The 20,179-nt window shown below is 41.8% G+C and overlaps 1 protein-coding gene across 3 annotated transcripts in view; it reads left to right on the top strand.

The window, feature by feature from the left end:
• LOC129722064 (uncharacterized) overlaps positions 1-11,469 on the top strand; it is a 217,907-nt gene extending 206,438 nt beyond the window's left edge. For all 3 annotated transcript variants that reach the window (XM_055675287.1, XM_055675286.1, XM_055675288.1), the window contains 2 exons: positions 2,495-2,722; positions 8,015-11,469. In XM_055675287.1, the coding sequence (XP_055531262.1) occupies positions 2,495-2,722; positions 8,015-8,119 (333 nt within the window). In that variant the 3' untranslated portion in view covers positions 8,120-11,469. The remainder of the gene's footprint in view (positions 1-2,494; positions 2,723-8,014) is intronic.
• The last annotated feature ends 8,710 nt before the right edge of the window (positions 11,470-20,179 follow it).

Raw genomic sequence — 20,179 nt, 5'->3', positions numbered from 1 at the left:
AAACTTTTCCAGAAAGGATACAGCAGAAAGTGGTAAATGCATAATCCCAGCAGCAATCTGTGAAACATGTTTTTGGATTTTGGTGAGCAACGTAATCTGCCGCCGACAACTGCCCCCCTTCCTGTGTTCCTTAGTGTAGAAGCTGCGACCGATACTGATGGTGATGACGGAACTGCTGGAACGAGGAGGAAAATGTGATGGAAAATGGACCATTTCCTCAACCATATTCCACTTCCTGACATTAAATCCGATAGGAAGAAGATTATCGAGAGTGGATTCCTCGTTCTTCGCCGGCAGGCCACAGGGCTTAAAATGTTCTTTACAGAGTAGCATCGAAATCCGACATGCTACTCTGCTACTGCCTGCCCCGATGGGATTGCCTCTGCAACCTTCGCCCTCCGCCGGTTACTCCCGCGAGACGGCTTGGCTCAGAGGTGTTGATGAAGTGGGGTTTGACACTTGAGATGATTTTTATGAGCTTGGAATAAAATTTAATGTTTAATTCGATTAAGCCGATAAGATATGTTTGTGACTGTAAACTGAATACTTTTGATAGTCAAGTGGATGGCTGTAGGTGGCATAAAAGAATGATGTTCTCCATTTTTTTATGATTATTACTGTTCAATAAAATGCTTAAAATATTATGTTGGACCGTTAAACCAATCGTCGCATGTTTAAATGCCAAAGCATAATTTGTGGAATAATATATAATTATCTGTCAACAGATTTGTAAAGGTTCTAAATCTTATCTTATTATAAGCCTAATAATCTCTATGAAATCCCAGAGTTATGATTTCATCGGTATCGATCAGCTAGTTATCTCATTCCAATGTTTAATTTTTTTTTTACCACAAGATGTTCATAAGCCTCTAGTCTATGTGGCCAAACAACTGACAGTATACTATAACAACCCTGCATGAGAATATTATTCCTCCTAACAACAATAAAATATCTTATCCTGCCGGCGTGGGCCATTCCGCAGCCACGTACTATCATACCCCAGTTTATGATTGCAGAACTCGCCACAATTCTTCGAGCATTGCAAAGTCTGGAATGCGGCCGTAGTCGCCATTGTTGGCCGCTCCTCCGCGCGTCATCGTCGTCATTGATATGAAAACGATAAACACGCGCCCCACAGCAGACGGTATTCCCTTCCGGAAGAAAAAGAAAAAAACAGTGGGGAGATAAGTCCGATGATAAAAATATTTTATTCATTCGAAATAATTTTCCTAAAAGGTTTCCCTCTTCCACTGGTCAACGTCACTGTGGCCGACCATCAAAACGGGGCGGCCAACAGAAAGTGTCCAAGTGCCGTCGAGTCTATTAGGGTATGAAGTAGAATTCTTTTCCACCCACAGTCACTGGATTCCCTCCCATTCGCACTGCTATTCAAAGCGCTTTTGTCTGTTGGTGCGCTCCGATGAATGGTAAGGATTAGGATTTCCTACAGACACTAGCCCATGTTTCGTGCCGGACCGTTACCGATTTAGCTTTACCCGAACCATCGCCATATCGAAGCTTCGATCTTTCCTGCTACTAGTACCAGTTGGAAGGTGTATTCGCGGAACTTCTTTGATTTCTTGCAGGGTTTCCGGCATTGGATTTTTACCGTATTCCGGTTTACTTCAGCAAATAGCGTGGTGGGAACTTTTAATTTACTGCTAGATGTAGTGTGAAATTCCACAGGGTTGCAATTGATAGCATTTCCATAGATACCTAGTATATGAAATGATTCATTGGTTCTACTGTATTGCAGCGGTAATAATGTGGAACATGCCAGTTGTTGTACTTTTCTTGTTGGGGAGAGATTATAATCTGATTACAAAATTACACTTTCAATTTGAGGATGCGAAGCCAACTACACAAATTTGAAGTCCTCCTTCAGGATTAACGGTACGCTGACAGGAAACCTTTTGAACCAAAATAATTAATTGCGTTAGTAGAGAAAAATTGCAAAATTGCATACTTTTACCGTGTAGGTGAATTAGTTTGCGTTTTTTTACCTTCTAATACTTATGATCAGTCCAGTTACATTCGTGTTACAACCAATGAAAAACATCCGAACCAGCACTTTATGACTCCCTATACGGTAAGCAGTCTAACCTGCTGTAAACCGTTCCATTTCAGGAGTGTCTATCTACACTAGCATTATCTTATTTGTTAATCTAATAAATCTATCACTATCCTTCGTCCGTGTGGCCAGTGGAAAAGGCTTGGCATTTCCATTCTCTGCACTTACGGCACGCTAGGAAATAAAACCCAGTCAATCAAAGCAGAAGTCGGTTGCGAAGGTGTGTTCATTTCCCTCTGCTAAGTTGTTCTTCCGTGAACTCTCCCAGCCGATCAGGAAGGAATAAATTTGATAGCCTTCGCACATAAATCTCTCCTACTGGCTACTACTACTATTGCTCGAAGGGGCAGAAAATATGTTTCTAAATTCATTTCAGTGGTACTAAATTTTGTGTCCTTGTGCCACCACCTTTCACCCCCACAGGAAACGAACATTGGCTGCAGTACCAACGGACGCCACGGTTTGCAAGGTGCATCGTCCAGCCCAGAAGACATCCACCCGCAGAACGGTGACTCCAAAGTCAACGGCTATTTGACCGCAGTGAGCTGCAACGGTGCCGGCAGTACGGTGACACTGTCCCCGATGCCAGCGACCAGTGGAACAGGGGAGTCACAGCCAGCCCGTGCCTGCATCATGACAGCCCTCAGCATAGTACGTATTAAACATTTCAATAAGCCACGACGGAGGTTCATAGTTTTCTGTTGCTCTCGTTTTTTTTATCATAATTTTTTTAGCTGGTCTTGACAATTGATTCAACAAACGTTGAGCAAGAAATATTAACATTGGATACACAATAATTTATCCCAAAAACAAATCACAACTGTCTATTTACGAGGCACTCGATTAAAATTGTCGTTTTTTTTGTGATTTTTTATGAACTCAATTGAACAGTGATAAATCAATTGCAGTGATAAATAACGAAGCAAACAAAACAGTAATTAAAGTTATTATCTTCACGTTCAAAAATTATCACCCCACTAATCTGCGTAATTTTTTTTTTTCAACGCATTGTTTTCAAGAAATTTGAAGCTTTACCTGTTACTGAGGAAATTTTGTTTTGTAAATCACGTACATGTTTTTGAAAAGAGAAATTACTTAAATTTGTTTCTGTTTTGGCTGAAATCATTGCATCACTGCGACCATTGACCAAATATTGTAATTGCATTTATTTGAGTTTTATTAGTTTTGAATTTACATGTCAAGTAAAACACACTTGAATTAGTTTTCGTCTATTTTCTTTCGTTTTTCGCGACAGGTATTTCAGAATTTTATTATATCGATGCTTAAATCTAAAATAACTTGAAATGTAATTTTCATCGCTTCAAGTGCGTACTTATTTTTTGATGCTCATAAATGGCCAGCATGCAACCAAACCGTGAACGTGATATATAATAGTCTAAATGATAAAAAAACGGAATCAGTGGCATCCTCGTCGACAGCACACATCCAGCGCGTGCGAGGTCTGCGTCGAAGTCGTCGGCCTCCATCCGGTTCTCTGCTAAATATTATCTTTGGCGGTCGCTCATTCGCCATCCGCGCTACATGGCCCACTGTAACCTGCCGTGTTTCATCAGCTTGACAATATCAGCGTGTTTGTATACTTCGTACAGCTCGTGATACATGCGCCTGCGCCACACCCCATTCTCTAGTTTGCCTCCGAGTATTGATCGCAGGATTCTACGTTCGAATACCCCAAGCACTCGTCGATCGGCCTCCTTCCACGTCCACGATTCATGTCCGTAGAGCGCCATCGGGAAGATCAGAGTCTATAGAGCGCAAATTTCGTACAGATCTATAGGCTACGGGACCTAAGCTGGCTACGCAATCCGTAATAAGCCCTATTCGCCGACGCAATCCGCCTCTTTACTTCGCGGCTCACCTCGTTGTCACATGTCACGAGAGTACCAAGATAAACAAATTCGTCGGCCACTTCGAAAGTATCTCCACCCATCTCCACCGCAGCACCAACACCCGCAGAACTACCACGCTCTCTGCCAGCCACCATGTACTTCATTTTGGCAGTGTTAATGGTGAGTCCAATTCTCGTAGCTTCCCTTTTGAGAGTTGTAAAGGCTTCCTCAACTGCTCTACGTACAACACCAATTATATCAATGTCGTCCGCGAAGCCCGCACGATGTGAAACTGTCATGCGTCGCACGTAACAGTTTAATTAGTTTTGTTGGGAAACCATGTTATAGCATTATTTGCCAAAGCTCGTTGCGTTTCACTGTGCCGTACATCGCCTTAAAGTCAACAAATAGATGATGCGGCTGCAAGTTGTGTTCTCGAAACTTGTCGAGAATCTGTCTCAAGGTAAACATCTGGTCCGTTGTAGATCGCCCCACTCGAAAGCCGCATTGGTATTCTCCAACAAAGGCTTCCTGCAACGGCCTCAGTCGCTGGAACAGGATACGGGAGAGAATTTTGTAAGCGGAATTGAGGAAGGTTATGCCTCGATAATTACTACAGTCGAGCCTATGTCCCTTCTTGTAGACAGGGCATATGCGTCCTTCCAACCTACGGACGTAGGTAGTTGTTCCTCACACCATACCCTTAGGATAGTGTGATTTTTTAGCTCTTTGCAAGCATTCTTCACCTCGTCCAATGTTGGTGGGTCCACAGCTGGCCCGTCCTCCCCAATTTCTATCCTGTTCCCCTCTTTACCGTTCAACACCACTTCAAAATGTTGCTTCCAACGCCTGGCCATCTGCGATTTATCGGTAATCAGGTTCCCCTCCGTGTCATTGCACATAACAGGTACTGGCACGGTCCGGTTCCTGATTCCGTTGATCGTTCTATAGAAACTTCTCGTGTCGCAATTTTCCACCTCCGCGAGGACGCGATCGTAGTGCTCACGTTTCTTACGGCGATGAAGCCTCTTTTCGGCAGCTCTTGCCTCCCGGTATTTCTCCCGCATGTGACGCGTTACACGATTAGCTGCTACCAACGTGTTGGCGTAGGCTCGGTTCTTCTCCTCCGTCACCTCTAGACACTCAGCATCGAACCACACCACGCGTGGTTCCCGTTGTCATGCCTAACACTTCTCGCGCTGTTTCGCTGACCGCATCATCAACTTTCCGAGTATCCTCTGCTCGTTCAGGCCCACTCCATCTGGTTCACAGATCCGTCTATCAACTTTCCGAGCATACTCTGCAGCAACTCTTTCCGCTGATAACCTCTGGATGTCCAGACGTATCTTCCTCGCCGATCTCGATTTAAATACGTTGGACAACCGGGCGCGAATCTTGCCTACTACGAGATAGTGATCTGAGTCGATGTTTGGCCCTCGAAAGGACCGTACATCTATGACGTCAGAAAAGTGCCGGCCGTCGATCAGCATGTGGTCGATCTGGGAGCAGGCCTCTCCATTGGGGTGTCTCCAGGTGTGCTTCCGAATGTTCAGGCGTGTGAAATGGGTACTACAGATGGCCATTCCTTTGGCCGCGTCGACTACTAGCCTCAAGCCGTTGTCGTTGGTTCGTATCTCCGATGACGATCTTTATATCGTGTTGTCGGCACTCTCCATACCTTTTCTCGAGAGGTCATAGAACTCCTCCTTTACGTCATCGGTTTTATTGTTTGTCGGAGCGTACACGTTGATAAGGCTGTAATTGAAGAATCTGCCCTCGATCATCAATACGCATAGACGGTCATTAATAGGCCTCCACCTAATAACACGCTTCATTTGGTTTCCAAGTAGCGCAAAACCGACGTCCCGTTCCGCTCTGTCAAGTTTTCAATCGTTGTTCTGTTTTCGTTTGCCCAGGTCTCTATACCGATTGTTCCGATTCGTACCATTCTCTGGATTGTTCGTAGTATGTATTTTGGAGTATGGATGCAGTATGTTTTTTTTTTATGTATTTTGATTCAAAAACACATTTTCCCGAGTTTAAACACATTTCACATTAAGGGGCACCAATGGCGCCATTTTGAACAGTGTTGGCATGGTTTTAATAAATTTCACAAAGCAAAATAATAAAAATCGATTGGTAGGTGTATGACCCACGTAAAATGTCAGCAACATGTCAGTTTCGTTCCAATTCTTCTACAATACTGTAATATCTCGACGAAAGATTAACCTGTTTGAAATCTGTCTAATGCACTTTCGAGAGTGTAAGCGATACTCAAAGTTACAATAACAATTTGTCTCCACATTCACATCCATTCAATCATCCTCAACCTTTTGAGGAGAGGTGGTCGCATTCTTGGCCAGGAGCGGTTAACACGTCTTCGATAAAGTTGCTTTAATTAAAATGTATTATACCTCTAACATTTCATTTGTCTTTAATCGCAAAATTGTCCTATTAGCCATTTCCGTAGGAAGTCAATTCATCAATGTGGTTTGATTTGTGTTTGATTTGTATAGGACCCCTCCCTTACAGAAGAGGGAGAAGTTTCGAATCACTATGGAAATATTTTGTGCTTTCAGAAACTTTCACATGACAAATTTGATTCCATTGGCTTGGTTAGTTCTCGAGATGTACAGAAATTGGTGTTTTACTGGTATGTAACCCCTCTGTTACGGAAGAAGGAGGGGTGTCAAACCACCATGGACATATTTGTTACCCCTGAAAACATTCACATGCCAAATTGGTTCTCGAATTGTGCTGAATTTTATGGTTCATTTGTGTGGGATCCCACCCTCCCAGAAGATTGGAGGGATCCCGAACTATCTTAGTCACCTTTTCCGGCCCCTAAAACACCTATATGCAAAATTTCACGCAGATCGGTTCATTAGTTTTAAAGTCTATATGGATCATATAGACAGACAGAGCATGTTAAGGGGTTATAAAACCTTGTTGCCCCAAAAAAAAAAGCAAAGTCTGGAGTTTTGTTAAGCGTGTAGCACCTTTTTTATTGCATAAAAATAGTTATTTTCTGAAAGTTTAGTTTGGTTGTTTACCTGTCTAGGGTTTTTGGAAAGAAGATTGAATACCCGATATGTCAAAAATATCAGGATTGTAACAAATCTTGTGTTTTAACCTTGGTCTCGTTAATAGTTTAAATATCAAAATTACTTAGTGATTATTACAAATTATAGCAAGTTTTGTAAGGTTTTTGGCAGAAACAGATCAGAATTAGTTAGGATGTACAATATTTTGTTAATTGAATAACAAATTTTGTTATAAATATGTTAAAAAAAAACAAACTTTTGAACATTCAAGTGTATGATAACAAAACTTGATATAATTCTGTACTTTTTATCATTATAGCATATCCAGAATATTACAGGCTTTGTTATTTCTATCAAGTTCAGATATATGTGTGTTAACCGTTTGTTATAATCGTTTGATCGGGTAGCCATGAGGGGTGGTAACCAGCGTCTGTGTTGAGAAGCGTGGATGAGTTTTGTTTATAAATTTCTAAACTTTCAGCTACGTCTAATTTCCATAAATTATTAACGAGCGGAGTAGGTGTATGTTATCCAAAGTAAGTGGATGTTCCTCGTTTAAAACATGTTCAGCCACTTTCGATTTTTAAGGGGTGGTAAAGCAATCTTTGAAACTTCAAATGCTTTTGTGACTTGTTGCGAAATGTTCTTCGAAACGTATCCCTAGATTACGTTTAATTGTTCAGGGTATCAATAAGTCTTTGGTAGACCTTAAAATAACATAATATTCAACGGCTACCCTTTTCAGATATTCTGTTATTGGGGTAAATGTTGTAAGATTTCCGAAATTGAGCACGCTTCTTTTTATCAAAAATGGCTTGAATGATACTTTCATTACACCCATTTAGTTTGGCAATTTCGAAGATATATTGCAGGTTAATATTTGCTTCTCAAATTTCTAGTAGAGTTTAATGGAATCTTATGATTCGTTTTTCTGATTTCCGTCTTATGATGGTAATCTCAATTTGCTAAACTGTGTTCTAAACGAATGTCTGTTTAAAGCAATTAATCGTCTCAATTCGCAACCATTTTTTTCTTGTTTTCACCCACAGGATACCAAGTCGAACCCGGAAGCTACCGTCGCACTGAAGATGGTAACATCCACTCTGGGCATTCAACTGGCAAATGGAAACACGATGACAGTGGCAACGCCGTAAGTTTATCTACCATCGCAGTCTTGCGGTTATGCTCTCACGCATTAGTCAAAAGGATGAAATGATTCGCTTTCGCTTTACTGAGTCAAAAACAAAAACTGCTCGTGACGAAGGCAGCATTTCAACCCGATAGGAGCTTCAAATTTTTATAGTTACAATCGAAAGTTACGTATTGTCTCCTAGTCATATGTTTCTGTTTATCCTGTATGTATATTCCTAGCTTATAAGTTGGAAGTGGAATAATTGTACAAGATTGAAGATAAAAAAACAACACATCAACCGTTCTTCTAAAGAGTAACAAAAAGTATTTACTGCTGCACCGCACCGAGAGCGACGAAACGCGGTTCAAGTTTGCTCTTCCGGTGATCTTGCAAAGGTATTTCAAAAATTTTCGAAACAATTAAGAGCTTAACAGTCGATTTTGTTACATGTAGTGCATTTGTGGAAAAAAGCGTTGAAATGTTTTGTTAGTTTTGTGACGATAGGCGAAAAAAATCTAAGAGGCCGTTTTATTGAAAGTTATGTAGTTAGGAAATAATTAATAATCCAAGAAAAATTTCTGTTGTTAGATAAACGACCAAAATTAAGTCAAGTATTTGAAACAAAACCACAATGAGAAAATAAAAACAATGTACATATCAGAACAGCACAAGCACACAGAACACTAAACAGAAAAGAATTAAAACGCATATATCCTACGATATAAGTTTATTTCAAACTGCTGAGAAAGGAAATCGTGTAAATAGTCATCGTAATCCAATCACGTGACAGTGGGGTTTATCCCGAATATAATCAAAATCGAATTGAATGTCTATCTAGTAGTCTGCAAGTTGCGTTTCACTTTATAGGGCTTCTAACCACCACAACCACTACATACATACATATGTCTACCAATATGTTATATGCGACGGACGTTTTGACAGCCGACAATGAATATCAATTTCCAGTTTACCAGCTCAGCATTGTGGAAAGGCGCTCGTGAGTCGATCCGTTTCTAAACCGCGCGCTAATTGATTTTGATTACTGATATTCAACCTGACGTACGAAGGCGAATACACGCACTTACTTCAATGCAACTGTAGATTGTTCAATTAGGACTCCGTGACAGGTGTCATTGTGCTGGACAACCAACAATATCAGTTAGGGAACATCCATAAATGACGTAGCTTTTTTAAGTTTTTTTTGACCCCCTCCTCCCCCATCGTAGCATTTCGTCACAAAGTCAGGACCCCCTCTAGATAATTACGTAGCTTATAGCTACCCCTCCCCCCACACATAATTTTTTTTTTTTGCAAATTTTATTATCCAAAACATACCTTGATTTATTAATGAACAAGAAAAGACAAGAAATGAATAAAAATGACCCTAAGCAGACAAAACAGTGATAAAAAAGAACAATTAGATAAAATCCAATTTTTTTTCCTAGTTTCATGTTTGCCACGTACCTTGGCTTGAACCCCCACCCTCCCCCTCGTCACATTTCGTCACAAAACTGCAACCCCCCCTCCCTCCTCAAATGCTACGTCATTTATGAATGTTCCCTTATGTATGTAGTGCTTTCTTATGCTTTAGAATCTTACCTTTCTACCGCACTATTAGCACTTCTAGTGGTAATTTATTATTTCATCCGAGCTGCAATTCAATGAAAAATTGATTACCTTCAACACGATCTAGACTGGTTGTCACTCAACCACCTGCTCGCTAATTGAAAGGGAAAAGTCAAACTAACCAAATTAGAGTTTCATTAATTTTGATGAGTTTCGTACGTTGGAATTGACTTTTCTGGCACCTGACTGGACGGTCGGTGCAGCGCTCGAGAGCCACTGTCCGGCTGAAGTTGTTCAACTCGATAATGGGTACCTAGTTTGTTTTGTCAACCGATAGAACTAAAGTCGAGGGGAAGTTGGCTGATTTGATGATAAAATCTACATATTTATTGTGTTAATATATATTATTATGTTTACCCGGTTCAGCCCGAATAGTTTACGACACCGTGGGTGTGAACCAGAGCGGTACCCAATTATCCTTCGACACCGAGGCAAAATAACTGCGAGTACTTTTTACAGTAGGTACCTCCGGAACTACACAAATAGGTAATAAACTAGTTTCCGCTGATAATGAAGTTTAATACAGATTGAGAGGGTTTTTACACTTAGTTGTTGTATGAGAGGGTTTCCGTCAGCAAATTTTACAATGCAACCGTTGCTCTCGAGCTTGGAAGGAAGGAACCACAAATTATGTTCAATTATATTTAATTTTTTCCTATTTTCACTATATTGGCAGAAAGGTTTCAATCAGACTTAGAATGCCTCATAAGACATAGAAAGACGGATGGCAGCTGCTTCTAGAAGTTTCAATTACTTTTATAGTATTCAAAACAATTTATGTGTAGATTTTCAACCTTCAAAAACAGTTGGATTAAACTATTTAAAGCTAGAGCGAATATCTGTAACCACCATTACGTTATCTTTTGCATACTCGTATAAAGAGTCACCGCCATCACCAACCATCATTCCCATCAAGCATATTAAAAGATTTGCCCATCTGTAAAGCTGTAATCTGTAAATTACCCCTTTAGTATCCATTATCTATACATTGCATATTAGCTTATTCAATTCATAAACAGAGGATAAACTTAAATATCGAAATCTGAAAAGGACAGTCGGGTTTGCTTTTCACCACCCATCGGTGCAAATATCACCCGGTTTTCGAAAGACCGCTAGCACCTGCACAGGTTCACACAGTCCCGTAAGGCCACAGACACTTTCGTCTGTGACTCCGTACGTTTCGAGCACGCTACAAGCTACATAGTCTCCCCGATTTTTTTACTAAATATATTATAGCACACACACACGCATACCGATTGTATCCACAACCTAACCCAATCTGTCGGCAAACATGTCAGAGAGAAATGAATTAATTATCTGCCCCACTACCGAAACTATTATTATTCCTAGCACTGAATTAATTGAAATGTGTAATTTTATTCTTTTTATCGCGCGTTCGTTACTAGAAGAGTGCTGAAAGCGGAGTGTGTGTTGCTTAACCACTGACCGGTGCAATCGGGGCCCTCTGGTAGTCCGCCGGTAGCATCGACTTACCGTACACTGACATACGTAGCTGATTTTAAACGGCCAGGAAATGTGTAAAAAGTGCTTTCCTCAGAATAAGCGTACATACAAGTATATTGTGTATCCAAACAAAACTACTTATGATGAACTAACGTCAAACGGGACAGATTGCAGGAGTAAATTGACGAAGTAAATGTAGTTAATAGTTAATTTATATACATAAAAATATCCTTGAAAAATATACAATGTAACAAATAAAGTAAATAAATAGTAGATATATTAGCTTGTTTGTTTTATTCGAACAATTAGATGACATGTTCCATGAACAAGATAAAACAAATTACCTTTCAAAGACACTCCTTCTTAACTTTTCCAAACATTGTTGTCCAGTGATTTTTTTCCTCATCTATAATTGTTGTCCAGTGATGAAAGCCTTTATTTTTAACTACAGATCTCTGGCTATATCATCAACTTACGGGCAAATTTATCTGCGTGAACAAACTTGAACCTAACCGCAACATCGCCTTAACACTTGGCAAGAAAAAAATTAGGGTAGGTATTCGTCCGAATTCCATTTTTAGTATGTTTTATCGTCCACCAAAAACATCAATTCTTGTTCATATGGCTTCTTCGCACGGCTTTTGGTAACCATGTTCCTGTATGAATTATTGCAAAAAACCATCCGAACAAAAACGCTGTCAATAGTTTCTCGATGTGAGAGGTAGAGAAGTTACAGTAAATAAGAAGAAGCAGCCAAATACCAACTGCAACAGACTTTAGGTTTGATTTGTCTTTGAGTTACTTACCTACCAATCAGACCTAAGCCATGGTGTGGTCTTTGCTGAACGTAAGAGTCGTCTTCACTCCACTCAATTCAAAGCTTCAATTCGCCAGCTCTGCAGTCTACGCAAGGTCCTTAGGTCTTCTTGCATCTAATCGATTAACCTTGCCCGCCATGTACCGCTCTGTCTCATTCCTGATAGATTGGTTTCAAAAACCATCTTATCGTTCTATATCTTCAGGATAAGTCCAGCCTACAGCAACCAATATTGGCGGTGTGAACGATAGATGGTTCCTTGAGCAGCTCCTGCAGCTAGTGATTCATTCGCCATCTCCACGTTGCGTTCTCCTTCTGCAGTCCACCAATGATGATACGCAACACATTCTATACGAAGACCGCAAAGGCGCGTTTGTCCTCCACAAGCATAGCCCATTTCTCATGACCGTAGATTAGGGCGCCAATCATCGTATAGAAAAAAAGTGACCAGAAAATTTGGGTGATTTTTCGGTTTTCAAAAAAGCCAAACTTCAATCGCTTTGCGCCACCCCATTTTAAGTCCGATTGAGCTGAAATTTTGCACAGGGTGTTTTTTCGAGCAGGTGAACATTTTGTATAGGTTTTTTTTTTAAATTCGGGATGACAATTTTGGCTGGCACCCTACCGTAGATCAGTGTCCTGTAGATGGTCTACTTGGTGCGGCGGCGAATTTTACTCGATCGGAGCGTTCTCCGTTCTGTCATAATGCGCCGATTAATTTCTCGGCTGGTATCGTTGTCGGCGGTTATATGTGAGTCCAGGTACATGAACTCGACTACCTAAATTTTAACACGACCAGTTCGAACTCATCATATTCGCTTGGACCTCTTACTTTTATGTACTTTGCCTTCGATGCATTCAAACCCAGTCCAATCCAATCCTTCAATCCGATGCACCAATCCGCATTCTTCGCAAAGGTCTGAGCCACATCGTCGGTGAAGCCAAACGGTTGAGGCATCTTTTGGAATATCATGCCACTCAGGGACTGAGATTCAGAGCAATATCAAACAGTAGGCACGAGAGACCATCATCTTGCCTCAAACCTCTTTGAGTTCTGAAGGCGCTCGAGACTAACCCCACTTAATCCATCGTCGGTTTGATCAATCGCTTAACCTGGCGAACAGCGAATATCTGATTTGTGGTGGCGCGAGCACTCATGAATCCTGACTGGTAGTGTCCCACGAACTACTTTGCAGATGGTGATAGTCGACGGAAGAGTATTTGGAAGAGTACCTTGTAGGCGTTCAGCAGAGCGATTGCTCGGTAATTGCTGAGCTCCAGTTTGTTGTCCTTTTTGGGACACACAATGACTTCCATACACTCCTCTGGTACTTGTCTTACCTTCCTTGGCAATGACCCAGTGCACGGCTGTTACTAGTGCTTCTCCACCGTATCTCAGTAGCTCGTTGGGAGGCTGGTCCACTCAGCAGCCTTATTGTTTTTCAGCCGGCCAGTCTTCTCCTCCACCTCCAGAAGATCAGGGGCTCTGTCTTCTGCTCTTGCATCAAGATCAATGGCCATACCGTCCTCGCGCTCTATTGCATCGCTGTTCAGTTGCTCATCGAAATGCTCCTTCCACCTTTAGATCACACTCGTCTGTAAGAAGCTTACCGTCGGCTTACTGTACGTAAAAAAAAATTTTTTTTGAGCGTCTTAGTAGAATGGAATCGAATATTGAGAATGGGTTATGTTTCCATTTAATTCTACTACAAAAATCGAATACCCTCTAATCGAATACCGTCCGCAGATACGTATTTCGGCTGCTACATGTAACCATCATCAGTGCTTATGTGGACTGTTGAAGAGCATAACTGAGTAACCCTTTTCTATATGCGTGTAGGTAGAAATAGGTAGACGGAAAATTCCTAAATTGAAATTAGGTGGTCATATGTTGTGGTTGTTTTTGTCCTGTTCTGGATCTAGCGTTTTTTGGGTAGTATTTTAAAAGCCATGAAAAATGATAACCTACGTCTTTATTGAGCAGTGTGGATGGATGTTGTTTGTAGATTTCTAAACTTTCAGATACGTCCAAATTTCATAAATTATTAACGGGGCGAAGCAGGTGAATGTTATCCGAAGTTAGTGGATGTCCCTCATTAAATACATGTTCAGCCACTTTTGATTTGAAAAGGTGTGGTGGATCATTTTTGGAAACTTTGCATGCTTTGGTGACTTCTGCCATATGATCTTTAAAACGGATTCCCAGGTTTCTTTTGGTTTGCCCAATATAAACCTTGTTGCAGTGGCAACAAGCAGCTTTATAAACCCCTGCTTTATTTAATCCATCAATTGAATCCTTAGTGGAGCCCAATATTGTTTTGAGTTGGGTATTCCTACTAGTGTAGACGATATCCATGCCAAATCTTTTGAATTTTGAGTGAAGTTGACGTGTTAAGGCCCCAACATATTCCACAGCTATTCTTTTCAGGTCTTCTGTAATTGGGGTGAGTGTTGTAAAAGATTCTCTAAATTGAATTCGCTTCTTTTTGTTTATGATGGCTTTATTGGTGCTCTCATTATAACCATTTACCTTTGCAACTTCGAAAATGTATTCCAATTCCTTTTTCCTGGCTATTTTACTGAGGGGTAGGGTTTTCATCCGATGTATCATGTGGTGGAAGGATGCCATTTTATTTTATTACTGTACGTAACCTTTGAGGAAGCTGTTCAGCTTCTCGTAGAATTTCCGAGTGCCATTTACTTGGTACAGCTCTTCCATCGCTACGCGATCTCGGTCCTATTGTTGACGCTTCTTCCTTCAGAAAACTGAGTTTTGGCTGTCCCGTACTCGTCTGTACCGTTCCACGTTCGCTGTCGTACGTCGTAACAGCAAGCTCGCCCCTGTGCGACTAACTGTTTCACCGTCAAACTAGTCGTGTGGATCAAATACTTCTGCAGCCATCTTCAATAAAAGCTGCGCCAGGCTTCTGTGAGTAGCGCTGCTTCCAACTGAGCGCATGCATACAGCTACTAGGTAGTGATCCCAATCTATGTTCGCACGGTGGTAGGTCTGAACGTTGATGACATCAGAAAAGACCTGCTGTCGATTAGAACGTGTTCGATTTGAGGTTCCTTGTATTGATCAGAGAAAGGTACTTCAGATGCATGAAGAAGAAGTTCAGACTACTGTACTACGGGAGGCTACAAAGTTCTCACACCAATGGCCGCTATCATTCGACAGGCTATCTGGCCTGGCTACCTTGCCTCCTCCTACCGGAGCAATCGTGTAACCGATGACGACTTTCACGTCACGTAGCGGACAGCTATCGTAGACTTGCTGCAACTACGCGTAGAATGCTTTCTTCTCGTCGTTGGGTCTCCCTTCGTGTGATCAGTGCACGTTTATGATGCTGTAGTTGAAAAATTGGCCCTTTATCCTATACTTCCTAGCGTTGATTGACTGCCACTCCATCAGGCGTACACGCATCTTACCCAGTACTCTCTGGTAGTGCCACAACACTGGTAGAAAGTAGCCGCCCGGTGCGCGTTTTTCTATACCTTCTGTCCTGTCCAGTAAAGTTCCCGCAACGCTACGACCTCAAATTTGTATGGATATAGGTCATCGCAGATTATCCGGTCGCATCCTAAAAAGCAGACCGATTTTCATTTCCTTGCTCCAAGTTTCCAATCGTTATTCTTATTTCGTTTAATAGGTCCCTTGTTTTTCCTGGTGGCTTGTTGGACCGTCCCCAACCTCCTGTCTCGCCGGGAAACCTCGTGTCGGCTCTGTTTAGAGTTCTACGCTATTGTCGGATGACAACATTGCCCAGGCAACGTCATCCAGTCGTGTATGACTCGTAGAAATGAAGTTCCCATCCCACGATAGGAACTTGTGAGGATCGGAAATAATGTTGGCACGCGTTTTCCAGGTTGCCCACCGTTTGAAGCCCAAACTATTTGAAGACAAACTGAAACTGGATTAAATAGAGAGTTTTGCACGCCATCATGGAAAATCCAGCTGCGACCACGAGATAGATCGGAATACAACTGAGAGTCTCCCATACAACAGTGTTACGGGTGGTCAAATCATTAAGGGATGGGGTCCCAGACGACCGAGTGGCGGACTGGAAGTGGAAAAAATCGAAGACAGCTGACCCTGTGAAGGTCTGGAAAGTGTTGGATTATTTTAAGCATAATCCGAATCTTTCAATTTGCGACGCGGCTCTGAAGATAAAGTGTTCCACCTGGTTCGTTCAGGAAACCATAAAACGAGCTGGGCTTCGTGTATTCAAGCGAACCGATGTATCAACAAAACATGGAGGCCAAATCCCGCACAAGGAAGCTGTATCGAGAGTGGTTAAAGAAACCGATGTGTGTGGTTATGGATGATGAAACCTACATCAAATCAGATGCTAAGCAAATACGGGGGTTGGAGTTCTACGATGCCAAATCACGGTTTAATGTTCCGGTAAACATTAGGAAATATAAAAAGTGGACAAATTTGCCAAAAAATATTTGCTCTGGCAGACTATATGCCAATGCGGTAAACTGAGTAAACCGTACATCACAACGGGTACCATCAACAACGAAATTTACCGCACCGAGTGTCTCCAGAAGCGTTTGTTGCCCTTCCTGCGGCCCACGGAGGTGAGACATTATTTTGACTGGACCTGGCATCATGCCATTACGTGTGATCGACGTTGGATTGGTACAGAGACAATAATGTTGTTTTTGTACCAAAAACTGCCACTCCCTCAAATTCACCAGAGATTCATCCGGTGAAAGATTTTGGGCCATAATGAAGGCCAAAGTTCGGAAATCGTCCAAGGTTTTTGAGAACGAGTTGGAGTTGAAGGAAGAATGGATAAAAGTTACCAAAAAGGTCGGTTCCGCCATTGCACAAAATGTAATGAAGGGTCTTAAGTTCCCTTAAGTGCGGGCTTTCAGCGATGGTAAATAAATTGAATAAAGTAATTTTGCTGAAATATAATATAATTCAGGGTGGCATACGACTCAGTGAAAAGAAACGAGCTGTGGCAGATCATGCTGGAACACGGTTTCCCTACGAAACTAATAAAGCTTAGTCGTATGACGCTGGAGGGATCAAAATCGTGCGTGCGGATAGCTGGCGAGACATCAGCCGCGTTCGTAACGTTGGATGAACTGAAGCAGGGGGCTGCGCTCTCCAACCCACTGTTTAACATCGCTCTTGAGGGTGCAGTACGAAGAGCATACGTCGAAAGAAACGGTACGATCATCACGAAATCTCACATGCTTCTTGGTTTTGCGGACGACGTCGATATCATCGGTATCAACCGTAAGGCCGTGGAGGAGGCTTTCGTACCTTTTAAGAGAGAAGCAGCGAGATTGGGACTTGTCATTAACTCTGCCAAAAAGAAGTACATGGTAGCTGGCAGAGAGCGTGAGAGTCCCCGTGATGTTGGTGCTGAGGTGGAGATTGATGGGGAACGATTTGAAGTGGTTGACGAATTCGTTTATCTTGGTACGCTTGTGACATGTGACAACGATATGAGCCGTGAAGTGAAACGACGAGTTGCAGCTGCGAACAGGGCTTCCTACGGACTGCGTAACCAGCTAAGGTCCCGTAGTTTGCAAACTCGCACAAAACTAGCGCTGTATAGGACGCTGATACTCCCGGTGGCCCTTTACGGACATGAAGCATGGACGCTGAAGGAAGCTGATCGACGAGTGCTCGGAGTTTTTGAGCGTAAAGTTCTGCGATCGATACTTGGCGGTAAATTGGAAGGTGGATTGTGGCGCAGACGCATGAATCACGAGTTGTACCAGGTATACAAACATGCTGATATAGTGAAGGTAATACAGCGGGACAGGCTCCAGTGGGCTAAACACGTAGCCAGGATGCCTGACGAGAGAGCCGCCAAAACTATCTTCAGTAGAGAACCAGGAAGAGGCCGTCGACTCCGTGGTAGGCCTCGCACGCGGTGGATGTGCGGGGTGGAAGAAGATGCACGATCTGCTGGTGTACGGGGAGACAGGAGAACGGCTGCCCAAGACAGAAGAAGCTGGACATCTCTAATTCGTTCGGCCCTAGACCGGTGAACGGTCCGTTAGCCAAAAAAGTAAAGTAAAGCAAGTCGATATATGGAAAAGAGGTTCAAACTTCAGACCTTTTCGAATGTTAGTCTGGATGAATTTTCAATAAAAGAAGTATGCAAAGTTTTCTAGTGTAGTAAAGCATACACACGCACAAATGTTCATGAAATTCTAAGAGAACCTTGCCAGCCTCTAAGTCGATTAGTCAAAAATGTGACATATATTGTATGTATTTACACTAATAGAGAACTATGAGGATTAGTTTTGAGCCGCCAATCAGTAAAAGATTAGAAAGAATTAGAAAAAAAAATTGTGTTGCCAAAAACCAAAAGATGCCAAAATCGGAACGTGCCAAAAACGGAACTTACCTGTATAACATTTTGCTTGCCTCGTCACGTCAGTGACTACAAGTGAGAAGAGTTGCTCGCCTCGTCTTCTGTAATAGGGACCAATAGGTATATCTTTATAACCATCTTTGGAGCATGTTGGTGATTTTTTGAGAGTTTTGAAACAATTCTTTGTGCAATAAAACTTAACCGAATTTGGCATCGTTTAACATCAAAATTTTGAAATGGAAAAATTTCTGAATTGTGTCGGGTTTACATGAAACTGACGATATCCCCATCTGACTGTTAGGGCGTGAACGCCGTTATTAGTCTATTAAAAATCGGGACATGGAATGATGCACAGTGAGAAGGAGTTACTACTCGCATTCGTTCTTCCAGTTGATTCATTGTGCATCTAGAGTAGCTCGGACACATCACGGAGTACAGTCGGAACTGAGCTAAGCTTAGCTAAATGGGAGCAGAAGACTAAATCAAACCGATCATCCCAAATATATATACGAACTGACGAAGCTTCCAAAAATATCTTATTTTAAGTATTTATTACACCAAGACGAATGATGACCAGTCCTTTTTACGATTTTTTTGCGAAACGAAAAGAGTTTTTCTGGCAGCACGGGCACGATATTTGCAATCAATCAAGCGGTAACGGATTGTTCTCGTCGTTACGTTCGGTTCAAGTTTTAATGGCTGTAGAATGTAGATGTAAGGAAAGCATCTTTTTAAACCAATTTCAGCATTCTGCGGCCATCCCTAGGGCTAGTTTACCTTTTCCGTTCTCGTGTTTCCGATTTCTTCCGATATTCCAAGGCATTTGTAACATTATTTTTAGTGCAACCGATAGTTTTTGCTAGTTCTTTAAAAAAATACTTTTATATCGCAGGTTTTTAATCAGCCGTCTTTTAACAAGGCTGAAATGTTCACTGTTTACCATTGCCTGTAAACGAAAAAAAATATTTTTTTTAAATCCAACTTAAGTAACGGAGTACAGGAACAATTTTTTTCACTCACAGTAAACCGTGAATCAATAAACAATTTGTATTGATAGTCCCGTCACTAGTTGACCATAAACCTATTATATTTTTCCATTGTAGTACCTATTCGTCAATGAAATAATATACACAATCTAACCATGGCCGAGAAGATAGTTTTAAAATATTTCTCGCCGGAATAAAAATCCAGAAAAGAAAGACATCATCTTCCACATTATCTCACCAGTTGACGATCGTTTCTCACTGTGTGTAGACGTGATTTTCGATCTTGTAATTTTGCTTAACCTCAATCGTGCTTTAGTTTCGCAGCCACGTGGCTGACGAGTTATTAGTTTCTTTAACTATTCCGGTATCAGGAAGTTATTACCATGAAAGTAGCCCAGTGACAAACACCCTAGTGTTCATGTTCCCCGCAGGAGCACCAGTACCGTCGCTGGTGGAAATGGCCAGGTTCGCCAAAAGCCTTGACGCCGATTTGGACTCGATGGAACAATGTACAAAGTGTTGGAAGAAAGATCTGTGTACCTAAAGTTCAAGTCAGAGGGTGCGATGAAAGAAGCTCGAGAACAAAACCCCGGTATTCTACCGTTTCGTTACTCGAATGGTAACAATGTTGAGGTTAAAATGAACATAGCTGGGAACTACACGAAGTATGTGCGTATCTTCGATCTTCGTCCGGAGGTACCGGACTCAGAGATTACTGCTGTGCTAGCCAAGTACGGTGCTGTAAAGCGTCTGGTATAGGAGAAATTTCTTGAATTAAACATGTTCACGGGAGTAAGAGGGGTATATATTGAAGTAACGAAGGAGATTCCCGCATCGCT

Source organism: Wyeomyia smithii, chromosome 2 (genome assembly GCF_029784165.1).
Source record: "Wyeomyia smithii strain HCP4-BCI-WySm-NY-G18 chromosome 2, ASM2978416v1, whole genome shotgun sequence".
Classification (NCBI taxonomy): Eukaryota; Metazoa; Arthropoda; class Insecta; order Diptera; family Culicidae; genus Wyeomyia; species Wyeomyia smithii.
Note: the sequence above shows the minus strand (reverse complement) of the source record. Positions and strands in the feature narration are given on the sequence as shown.